At 41.8% G+C, this 12,691-nt stretch overlaps 1 protein-coding gene across 8 annotated transcripts in view; it reads right to left on the reverse strand.

The window, feature by feature from the left end:
• Positions 1 to 12,179, reverse strand: part of itgb4 (integrin, beta 4) — a 55,127-nt gene extending 42,948 nt beyond the window's left edge. For 3 of the 8 annotated variants that reach the window (XM_034193344.1, XM_034193347.1, XM_034193345.1), the window contains exons 1-3: positions 11,798 to 12,170; positions 4,457 to 4,539; positions 2,638 to 2,720 (exon numbers count right to left, since the gene is read on the reverse strand). In XM_034193344.1, coding sequence (XP_034049235.1) covers positions 2,638 to 2,720; positions 4,457 to 4,532 — 159 coding nt within the window. In that variant the 5' untranslated portion in view covers positions 4,533 to 4,539; positions 11,798 to 12,170. Of the gene's footprint in view, positions 1 to 2,637; positions 2,721 to 4,456; positions 4,543 to 11,766 lie in introns of all 8 variants that reach the window. The other 5 variants (XM_034193340.1, XM_034193346.1, XM_034193343.1 and 2 more) reach the window with 3 other exon arrangements.
• Between the last annotated feature and the right edge of the window lie 512 nt (positions 12,180 to 12,691).

The following is a 12,691-nucleotide window of genomic DNA, read 5'->3' on the forward strand; positions in this document are numbered from 1 at the left end:
TCCCGAATTCCCAGGTGGCCACTGCCTCCGCTCGCCGGATCCGGTACTGCTGGCAGGAAACAGAAACAGTCAGGTGTGGATGCGGCTGCACCCAGCAACACGGAGGGTGGAGAGTCCACCTCCACCTCTCGTCAACAACAATCAAGAATGTGCAGAGTAAGCAGTTATCTCTCAGGGGGAAAAGGAGTGCAGTCCTAGCTCCCAGTCACCAGCTCCTGCTGTCTAGAGATTAAACAGGTACTCCTGCAAAAACACGTACAGAACAATACTTATGTATAAGCACACGAACGGCTGAGAGTCGTTACCTCTTTGGTATGGCGATATCTCGGCAAATGAGGTGGAGATGCCGTCCTGCTGATATACCTCCGTATTGATTGGGATCAGCTGTCTCCAGTGATGGATGACAGCTGTCGTCCTGGCTGCTCCTGTAAGGCGGCAGCGCCCTCTGGTGCCTGGAGCCTGCACTCCAGGCAGGGCGCCCTCTAGTGGTGGTGGGCCAGCAGTACCTCCTCTTCAGCGGCCCACACAACATCGGATACCAGAGCATTTCTTGTTTTTGCTCCCGTTATTTGATTAGCTTTTTGGGTTTGCTTCTCTTCATCAATGTTGTAACACAGATGTTCCCAAATCCATTACGCAAGGACAACTGCTTTTTACTCCGCCCACAGTTAATTTATTCAGTCAGGTGTGCCCACAGGAAGACTGTTCCACAGGGTGGGTGCACGATATGAAATTGAGGTTCCAGCAGCATTGTTTAACAGCACACAGGGTAAGAAGTACACAGAGCATTATAAGTGGAAGTAAAAAAAATATATTTTTTTTGTTATGCAGTTACGTGTTGTTGGACTGTTGGCGAGTGTTGTGTCCTTTTTCGGCCACCGTACCGTTAATGATGGGTGGAGTGTTTGTTGTTTTCATGGATCTATACTGATAACATTCTTGTCTAATTAACTAACTGCCAGTCCTACTGACTTCTCTATGAATAAATATATAAATAATAAATACTCTTTGATGTCATTGTGGTATTCATAAAAAAATTGCACTTTAATTTAATTTAATTTGGCCTTTATTTTAAACAGCTGAAAGCCAGTTCTCCTTTTTGGTGATGACCTTTCCATATTGTGTTGAAATACAGTAACTGTAACTGCAGCGGCCACATTGCCGCCTTTAGTCCCGGCGTGACCTCATCACACAGACCCACCACACGTCCAGGACAGCGGTGGTCCACTCCTGACGATGTGCAGCGCCCTGCGGGAACGCGAATGTGTGCGGAAGACATTGAGAAGTTCAAAGCATGTTTTGAAGGCAGCTGAATTAAGAGTCGCTGAATTTGCAAGAAACACGGTTTGTATCAAGGGCGTAGGTTTGGTCTCAGGTTCGGTAGGGACAATACCACCCCCGGCCCCCCTACCCACCACCACCACCCCCTAACCCACGCATACCATTAGACGCACAAGTACAGCATAGTACATAACATATGATGACATAATGCTGAATAATTTAACACTTTATTTACAATAGTAAGTGTGTAGGCAAACAAACAAATAGCTTAAATAACAAAATTGCACCCAAAATCACAAATCTATTCTATAGGCCTACACCTGAGAGAACAAGACAACAACAAAAAAAATACTTGTGGAGCTAACAAAAAAAAAAGTTTTTGCAACCAAGATGTATAATCTATTCTCTTCATCAATAATGCAGTTGTAGGTATCTGTCAACCTAATTTGCCAAAAAAAAAAAAAAAAAAGGATTTCCAATGATATATATGGTGTATTACGGTAAACATAAGCCTGTGATGTCATAACGCAGAGGCAAAACACGGAAGTTTCACACTAGTGCGCCGCTGATTCTCATTACCGTAAGTTTTCATGTAAGCCCTCAATCTGAAAAATTTCAACACTGACAGCAAGCCAAGAACCCGTGCGTTCCAACAGTATGCTATATGTTGCATATATTATGGTAAAGTGCATTCGGTTCGGTGACTTTTGAAACGAGGGAAAAGTATGAAAAAGAGCGCAAAAGTGACAGAAAAGTACAGAGACAGACAGCAAACAACAAGCAATGTAGTAATTTTTGAGGAAAAGGCAGGGTGTTAGTGTCATTTGTGAAGGTGTGTGTGCATGTTTGTGTGGGTGTGCAGTTTGTTTTAAGTGTGGCGCACAGCATTGTTCGCAAGCCCCCCCGCCCTTCTTGTTTTTCTGCACCGGAGCCACCCATCCTCTGCGCTCCGGGACCTCCCACTTTACAAATAAAGCACTGCCTGCCATGAGATGCGCTTTGTTTACGTCCATGTGAGAAGAACGTGAGCCAATGAAATTGCAACATGGGTAACCCTGTCATTCTGGCACGTCGAAAACACAAAACGTGACGACTAAAATTATAGTATCGAGTTCGCAAAAAAATAGTGAATGATTTTGTTATATAAAAAAATGCTAAATATTGGTAGGGACTATTTTGCCATCCCAAAATATTGGTTGTGACTTGTCCCTATGGTCCATATGCAAACCTACGCCCCTGGTTTGTATGATGTTTTTTTTCTTTTTTTCAGTATATGGCCTGGTCAGAGCTGCAGCTCAAAAGACTGATGCCGGATTTAACTCCCTGAATTCCGCTCTGTGACATTCCTGCTCTCACCTCGTCAGCGCAGTAAGCACAACCTTTGCCGGTTTGGATGCAGTCCGAACAGGTACCTTGTGAGGAAGCCAAGCAATAGTTCTCTGTGGAAACAGAATTGCAAAACACATATTTCACTTGGATTTTACTTCAGAAAGTTATTACCCCTATTGAAATGTTCTTAGGTAGTAATCCGTTACAACAACCAGCTTTTGAGCACATTCGAGTTATTTGGTTTTACAGTGTTTGCCGCTCACAGATATCTGACCCACTGCACAAAGTGAGGCCATCTGGAAATATTTGTATTTTATCCACTGTAATCCACAATTATTTTATTGACTGTTATTTATTTTATTCTTACTCATCAATTTTATTCTTTAATCTGGATGATTAAATTAATTACTAAGCAATAGCAAAATCAAAAATATTTTTCCACACGTGGTGATGTGCAAATGTTTTAGGCACCCTAGCTGTTTAATAATAATAATATGAGTGAAGCAACGGCGCCAAAAGCCCCCTAGAAGGGTTTTAGCCATGCTAATGCTTCCCAGAACTATTTTACTGAAAAAAAAAGTCTGAAGGACCTGAATGAGATGGTGAGGACTTCCCAGGCATGTGATAGGCAAATAAAGAAAAATGCTTAAAACGGCAGGGGGGTAAGAAGGCTGTAGCTGCAGCTTCAGGGCAACTACAGCTGTGAAGTGGAAGGGCTTTAGCCAAGGTTCTACAGTGTCTTTTAAAAGTGACAAGTTTTATTATCTCCTCATTAATCATCATGATGGACTTTGCCAGCATAAAAGGACGTGTTTGACAGCACTCACTGGACTGACCAATACTCAGAACAATGGGAACGTCCAAGGAGCTGAGTGAAGATCTAACAAGGAGAACTGTAGATTTACACAAGATGGGACCATCTCTTAGAGCCATTTTTATACAACTGCAGATTCAAAGATCACCAGTTCAAACAATTGTACGTAAGTTAGTCAGATGTGTCACCACTGTGGCAAGTCTGGAAAAAGACCCAAACTGTCACCCTCAGATGAGAGGAAAATGGTTCAGGAACCATCCAGAAAACACCAAGGCTCAGGCCTGCCATGAACTGGAAACTGCTGGAAAACCAGTGTCACTGTCCACAGTGAAGTGAGTTTTACATTCCCGTGGACTGAGAGGGTGCCGACCAAGATCGAAGCCACTGCTCCAAAATCAGCACCTTCAAACTAGACTGAAACTTCCAGCTGCCCACATGGACAAAGTCTAATTGTGAGACGAGACCAAGATTGAGCTATTTGGCCACAATGACAAAAGGTATGTTTGGAGGAGCAGGGTACCGACAAGCCCTGACCTGTGGACTACGCGTCAAAGCTCGGTCTGTGAGAGGAAGCCACCCAATTTAAATGAACTCTACCAATTCTGCCAAGAAGAGTGGTCAGATATCAGCTGGGATTATGCCAGAAGGTTGTTGATGGTGACCAAAAGCGTCTGGTCGAAATGCAGCTTGCTGAGGGACATTTAACCTAAAATTAGTGGTAGGGGTGAGTGTTCATGCTGCACTGTATATCTTTGGCTGCATGAACCAGGAGTTTGCTTTTTAGGACTTTTTGAACAAACCCTACTGGGACAACATAAACCCAGGACCAATACTTACCAGTTACTTCAGCCTGTGAAAGCTGTGTGAGTTATAGACACTTTGCTTCATTAAATTATTTTGCTTCTGATCTATGACACACCTAGTTAACTGAAACTCCTCATAAAAATAAGAGATATAAAACGACTGATCCATAAAAGAACAAATAACCAATAAAGGAGCAGAAGGCAAAAGGCAGCTGTGATGCTTCTTTACCTTGAGCGTGACAGCAGGTCAACAGGACGGTTAGAAGCACAAGCCCCACTGAGAGATGTAATGCCCGTTGCTCCATCGCCTCCCTGCAACAGATCGTAGACATGTGAGTCCACCAACAGGCTTCCACATGTCCTCAAAGCACGATGTCCATATTAACATCTGTCTGCATCTTTTGGATGCAGCGCATGAAGTCACATAAACGTGATACAGCAACACAGGGCAGGAAATACATGCAATTCTGTCCAGGGATGGAGCCCCCCCCCCCCCCCCCCCAAAAAAAAGATGCAAAGAAAAAATATATATAAAAAAAATAAGGGAAAAAGTAAAAAAAAAGACAAAAAAAACCAAAACAAAATAAAACTAGAGAAAGATTTTTTTTAAAGTTCGATAACTTAATATTTGCCACAGTTTCTTTGTCATTATCTCCCACTGGAAAAAAATCTGAATATATCTCACCGTGTTCAACAATACAAAATCATTTTTACATGGTATCATCTGTCCATAGAAGTAGGACAAAGTTCTGTGATCTACAGTTGCTTGCAAAAGTATTCAGCCCCTCGGTATTTCACATATTTTGTTTATGGCATTTTAAAAACAAAAAGTAAATCAGGCTAATCACTATAAAATTTCTAAAATTATCGTCCTTAGACTCAAACTAAAAGTAAATCTCTACAACTTGATATAAATTAATTAAAAATATAAAAGCCAAGATGATGGGTTGCATAAGTAATCAGCCCCTTTGGTATAATACCTGTAAATAATCAGTTTTACTGCCAGTTTTCTTCAGACAAGTCAGGGGATGGATACATGAACATTTCCAAGTCACTGAATATGTCTTGGACTTTATTTACATCAGTTATGAAGAAATACAAACAGTATGACACTCTGTGGTAAATCTGTGTGGAGTAGACAGTTCTGAAAAATTGAGTGACTGTGCAAGAAGGAGAATAGTGAGGAAAGCCACCAAGACACCCAGACAACCCAGAAGAAGTTACAGGCTACTGTGATCACCATCAACAACCTTCTGTTTAATTTTGAATATCAGTGACAATAATAAGCTGTTATTCCATGAATGAACAGACTGCCCAGTTGTGATGATTCAGGACCCCCCCCACACACACAAATTTCTGGATCCACCCTTGGTTCTGTAACAAACATCATCTGCCCATTTTCATTCTCACCTTGTATTTACAGCTGCTCCTGTATTTTAATATCGGTCCAACTTCAAACCATGCAGCATCAATGATCAATATGATTCATGCAGACTGGGTTATTATTGCAAAAAGATTAGTTTTTTTATGCTGTAAATACTCTAATACAAACTAACCCCACAAAGCATTTACAAATAAAGTCTAATAATAAAAGAATAAATGCCAATAATAAAACATAAACTGCAACAATGCACAAAAAACAAAAATAAATTAAAGAGCCAAAAATATAGAAAAAAGGTGCAACTTACGTACACCGGAAAAAACATTAAGTCATAAAAGACGATGCCCAAATGTGTTCCAACCTCTTTTCCCATTGTTGTTGTTGTTGTTTTCTCATGTGCATAACCTTGAAGAAACACAAAACCTGCAGTCTACTGATACAACCCCTGGCAAAAATGATGGAATCACCGGCCTCGGAGGATGTTCATTCAGTTGTTTAATTTTGTAGAAAAAAAGCAGATCACAGACATGACACAAAACTAAAGTCATTTCAAATGGCAACTTTCTGGCTTTAAGAAACACTATAAGAAATCAGGAAAAATAATTGTGGCAGTCAGTAACAGTTACTTTTTTAGACCAAGCAGAGGGAAAAAATATGGAATCACTCAATTCTGAGGAATAAATGATGGAATCATGAAAAACAAAAGAACGCTCCAACACATCACTAGTATTTTCTTGTACCACCTCTGGCTTTTATAACAGCTTGCAGTCTCTGAGGCATGGACTTAATGAGTGACAAACAGTACTCTTCATCAATCTGGCTCCAACTTTCTCTGATTGCTGTTGCCAGATCAGCTTTGCAGGTTGGAGCCTTGTCATGGACCATTTTCTTCAACTTCCACCAAAGATTTTCAATTGGATTAAGATCCGGACTATTTGCAGGCCATGACATTGACCCTATGTGTTGTGAAAGTGTAGTGACACGGACCCACAACAGGGGGCGCAAATGAACGGCCAACAGATGAGCCAAAAGGTAACAATTTAATGTTGTGAAATGTGCACAACGAACATACAGACAATCTCAGAATATAATTACAGTCAATCCACAAAGGTGACGTGTGGGCAGGCTCGAGGATAGAAGACGTCTGTCCTGAGAAGAGCCGGAACCACACGATTTCCGCCGCCACAGAACCTGGTGAATACTGGAGCCGCCAAGTCCCAAATTCCCAGGTGATCACCGTCCCCGAATGTCGGATCTGGTACTGCTGGCGAGAACAAAGACAGTCAAGTGTGGGTGTGTGTACACCCAGTAACAACAGCGGTGGGAATGCCACCTCCACCTCTCACTCAATAACTGCAGAGTACTGAAGATTCCTCAGGGGAAAAGAGTGCCTTCAACGCTCTCTCAGCTTTCACCGACGGAGGTACCAGTACTCCTGCAAACACTCACAATATACAAATATTGCAATCACAAATGGCTGAGGATATTACCTCCAATGAAGTACGATATCTCGGCAATGAGGTGGAGATGACGTCTGGTCTTTATGGAGTGAGAGGACGTTGAGTAGATGGATGACAGCTGTCAAGAGGTAATGAGTGACAGCTGTCACCCCCGGCTGTGTCCATGGCGGCAGCGCCCTCTCGTGCCTGAAGCCCGCACTTCAGGCAGGGCGCCCTCTGATGGTGGGCCAGCAGTACCTCCTCTTCTGGCGGCCCACACAACACTATGTGTCTTTTTGCAAGGAATGTTTTCACAGTTTTTGCTCTATGGCAAGATGCATTATCATCTTGAAAAATGATTTCATCATCCCCAAACATCCTTTCAATTGATGGGATAAGAAAAGTGTCCAAAATATCAACGTAAACTTGTGCATTTATTGATGATGTAATGACAGCCATCTCCCCAGTGCCTTTACCTGACACGCAGCCCCATATCATCAATGACTGTGGAAATTTACATGTTGTCTTCAGGCAGTCATCTTTATAAATCTCATTGGAACAGCACCAAACAAAAGTTCCAGCATCATCACCTTGCCCAATGCAGATTCAAGATTCATCACTGAATATGACTTTCATCCAGTCATCCACAGTCCACGATTGCTTTTCCTTAGCCCATTGTAACCTTGTTTTTTTCTGTTTAGGTGTTAATGATGGCTTTCGTTTAGCTTTTCTGTACGTAAATCCCATTTCCTTTAGGCGGTTTCTTACAGTTCAGTCACAGACGTTGACTCCAGTTTCCTCCCATTCGTTCCTCATTTGTTTTGTTGTGCATTTTCGATTTTTGAGACATATTGCTTTAACTTTTCTGTCTTGACGCTTTGATGTCTTCCTTGGTCTACCAGTATGTTTGCCTTTAACAACCTTCCCATGTTGTTTGTATTTGGTCCAGAGTTTAGACACAGCTGACTGTGAACAACCAACATCTTTTGCAACATTGCGTGATGATTTACCCTCTTTTAAGAGTTTGATAATCCTCTCCTTTGTTTCAACTGACATCTCTCGTGTTGGAGCCATGATTCATGTCAGTCCACTTGGTGCAACAGCTCTCCAAGGTGTGATCACTCCTTTTTAGATGCAGACTAATGAGCAGATCTGATTTGATGCAGGTGTTAGTTTTGGGGATGAAAATTTACAGGGTGATTCCATAATTTATTCCTCAGAATTAAGTGATTCCATATTTTTTTCCCTCTGCTTGGTCTAAAAAAGTAACAGTTACTGACTGTCACAATCTTTTTTCTTGATTTCTTATAGTGTTTCTTAAAGCCAGAAAGTTGCCATTTGAAATGACTTTAGTTTTGTGTCATGTCTGTGATCTGCTTTTTTCTACAAAATTAAAGAACTGAATGAACATCCTCAGAGGCCGGTGATTCCATAATTTTTGCCAGAGGTTGTACATCTGCATCCTCTGCAAATCAACACACAAGATTAATGGCGCTGTGAAGCTCCTCCTCCTCCTCCTCGTCTCTGTAAGGCCACATGGAGACTTCTGAGTCTCACTGACTCAAGAAACAACGATCCAAATAATACAAATATGCTGTTGGATGGTTGATGTTGCCCCCCCTATGAAACAGGCTGGAACCACCACTGGCTGGATTAACAGACTTTGTTATAAAATGGGGGAAGAAGCTGTGAAACTTCACAAATACAAAAAGACAAACTGCTACAGACAGCTGGTCAAAGCAAAATTAAACACAGCACAAGAACAGAACTGAGCCCTGCCCGAAGGGAAACTGGAATCTTTTTGTGTTTCTTTTTTTTTGCAGAGTCTTTAATTTGGAATGTTGGACAGAGAACAATCTGACAGATAAGACGTAAAAAATTATCTGGACTAAATACAGGAAGAGGCGAGTGGACAAAGGGCACAATGTGGCATGAAATGTTTCTGTAATTGTCTCAGTGGGTAGAGAGCCGAATGTGTGCCATGATCAACTGGGGGGGGGGTCAAACTGTGGTTTGATGATTTTCAGGTCTAAGACGGAATGGGACCTGACCAACTTAGAAATCACAGCCCCAAAACACATGGGAACGGCACCTTAACACCTTACTGCCAACTATGAGCTGCTACAAGTGTGCGTAGGTGTGAAAGAATGCCGGGCCAAATACAGATCACTGGGGGGGGACTAGAGCTGCAATAAATAACTGTTTTCATCATCGACTGATTTGTCAACTTTTACAGGCGACATATTAATCATTTAGTCCATGAAATGTCCCCAGTCAACACTAAAACAGCCCCTTTACAAAATAAAAATACCGTATTTTTCAAAGTATAAATCGCACCTGTTAAAATATATCTCTTGAAAAGGATGAATCCATATACAAGTCACACTGGAGTATAAGTTTCACCTTCTTTCTATATTAATCAGCTCTATAATTTGGGATTTTTTTGCGCCGTTAGTCTACTTTTTATTATTGCCATTTATTCTTTTGTTGTTAGACTTTATTTCCTGTCGTGCTTTGATTCCTGGGAAAGTCTGATACTGTTATTGTCATTATAATTATTATTATTAATAACAAACGTGATTTTTCAGTATATAGGGTGTCCCAAAAAAATATACATTTAAAACACTCGGTTTGAAACTTAAATGCTACAAACTTAATCACTTATGTTTCTTTTTTACTTGCAGAGACCCTGAAGTTTATACTGATGCCAAGCATTGATGCATTGAAGGAAGACATCTGCCGAGAAATCCGAAACATTCCTCAGGACACTTTCTCCAAAGCGTATACAGGCCATAATAGGCCAACGCGGGGCCTACATTGAACATGTTGTCTAAGAGACTGACAAAATACAGGGCCAATATTGACATTGATATGAGAAACTTCAACCTTTCAGCTTTCTATCCCGCCATAAATTTATTTCCTAGACATATGCTTTGACCATTTTCTTTGCTGATAAAAACTTGCATATTTTTTTGGGACACCCGAATAATTTAGCCCTTCGTACAATCTAGAAATTGCAATTCTAAAAATCCCCCAAATAAGTAATAATTCAGGCATGTCTCCGTATTTTTTTAAAACTATTACCAGAATTAAACTAATCTGGATCCAGTTGGATGACTAATTTTATTGAATAATGTGAATAACTATTGACCAAAATCCAACCCAGCATCTGCCACAACTGTCCGATCATGTGACTCTTAGACGTGGAACAATACACTGCATATTGCAATAATGGAATCTTGGGCCTGAGCTGTATCACTTTTGAAATCAGTCTTGTGATAAAATGAAAAATCAACAAATGCGTGGAAAAATAATGAGCTCTTGCAGACGAATCAAAAATGATTCATAAAATGTACAAATAGGAAATAGATTACATCAAGAATTAGAAAAGAATAATTTGTTTCTTTAAAGATAAACATTCACCACAGACTACTTCCTACATAATTAGTGTGAAAAGCAACATCATTACATCATCACATATAGTTATGTTTATGTATTGAAGCAGATTGTGATTCGACACATAAATGGTAAATGGACTGCATTTATATTGCGCTTTTCCATCTGCATCAGACGCTCAAAGCGCTTTACAATTATGCCTCACATTCACCCCGATGTCAGGGTGCTGCCATACAAGGCGCTCACTACACTACACACCGGGAGCAATAGGGGATTAAAGGCCTTGCCCAAGGGCCCTTAGTGATTTTCCAGTCAGGCGGGGATTTGAACCCATGATCTTCTGGACTCAAGCCCAACACCTTAACCACTAGACGTATCATAATATCGAATCACAATATGCATCACATTGTGTATTTTTTTGTGATAACCATTTACAAATTAATCATGGTAAAGCTAATAAATAAATAAATTAATTAATTAATGACTTGATAGATGGAGGTCTGACAGATTTTAACACAAAAATGAGCTACAGTAACATTAAATATTTTCATTATTAAATTAATAAATAATCTCTATACATGATTGGGGGGGGGGGGACATTGGTGAGCTCAGCGTACACAAGAACCCTGACCCCTCTGCTGTCTTAATGCGGCTCTGCTCATGTCCGTGTTTCTCAAACCAGACATGCAGCCGTTAATGACCTCAACCACAAAATAGAAGAGTTTAAAAATGAAAAATCACAAAACTCAGTCATTTATGCTACTTTTGTTCACTAAAGGCCGCCCCCTAACCACACTGGGTGTGGCTATGACCCCGCCCCATCATCATCAGTAAAAGGTGAGGGAGTCTTCAGTCGGTGTCTGGAGGTCAACTCACTGAGGTGGGTTTGACACACCCAGATCAGACTTCAGCACATTCCACTTTAAAAACTCAAACTGATAAATCTTCTGTGTGCTTCAAAGCATTTTAAAATTTATGCTTAAAAAAACAAACAAACAAACCATGTGTGGTTTCACCTGCATCACTCGGCAGGAATAACTTCCATAACACTGACACTAAAGACAGATCTGTCTGTCCTCCGGTCTGTCTTCTGTCTGTGATTCCAAACCACATGGTCAGATCTAAAGTTACATAACATGCACTTCTTTTTATTTTTTTTTACAGTAATTCATCTTGCTCAGAATTCACCTACATGTGAACCAACACCACGTCCTGCAACTTCTGCAGGCGGCACCAAACGCATGCGACTGGCGAGGCTGAGAACTGAGCCCGTTTAAAGAGGGTTCGCTGCACAAAGAACAGAACAGTTAAGACATTTAGCCGAGGATCCAAAGAGATTACGGATCAAACACACCTCTCACTGTGCTCTCGCCCAGGCCCAGTCCAAAAATCCAACAATTCAACGAGGAAATGACTAAATCCCTTCTGTTTCTCTCAACCCTGCACCTTGTGGAAAAGCTCGTATCCACTTGTGTTGGAGGGGTGAAAAAAAAAGCAAAAGTCTTCAAATCCTCGCAACTTCCCAAGAAAGAGACGCACTTGTAGATTTTCTTCCTTTCTGCTCTGTCAGCTCTGGTCAAACATTGACTTATTTGTGCTGTATCTCACCGAGGCGTCCGTCTGAAGCCTTTTGAAGTCGGACAGACGACTGTGCGAATGTGACTTTGTGTGCTGGGACTTGATCCCTCCTTCGGCGTGTGGACGCTCCCCTCCCTGTCCAGGTGAGTGGCGTTAACTCTGTCTTCTCTTCCCCACCCTGTTAACAGTCAGAAGCTCCACACCTCTGTGCGTCAAGCCCCCCCACTGCATTCCTCCCCAACAGGAGTTCACCTGTGTGGCTTGAGACCAGGCCGCCAGCAAGCCCCGCCTCCCGTGGCCTCCTTCCAGGCTCTTGGGAGTGGCACACGGAGCAGGAACACTGCCTCCAGGCTATGGGAAACGCTTTGTGACTCCTGTGTGTTTACACAACGCCGCGCTCACATTTTCTACTCGTCAAATATTGGACATTATTGCCACATTGTGATTCCTTCGCTTCCTGCCATGTAGCAGAATCCAGATTCCCTCCCTGCATTCCTGAGCAGACTGAGAGGCCACACTCGGCAACGCACAATGACCCCGACAGACACACAATCCTTGCGCTTCTCTGTGCAAGTACAAAATGGACTTACAAAAGTGCAGCGCAAACACGCAGCAAATGTGTGGAGTCCATCGATAAACGCAGGGCTGCCGGAGCGACGCCTGCTGGAGT

Source organism: Thalassophryne amazonica, chromosome 18, assembly GCF_902500255.1.
Source record: "Thalassophryne amazonica chromosome 18, fThaAma1.1, whole genome shotgun sequence".
Lineage (NCBI taxonomy): Eukaryota > Metazoa > Chordata > Actinopteri > Batrachoidiformes > Batrachoididae > Thalassophryne > Thalassophryne amazonica.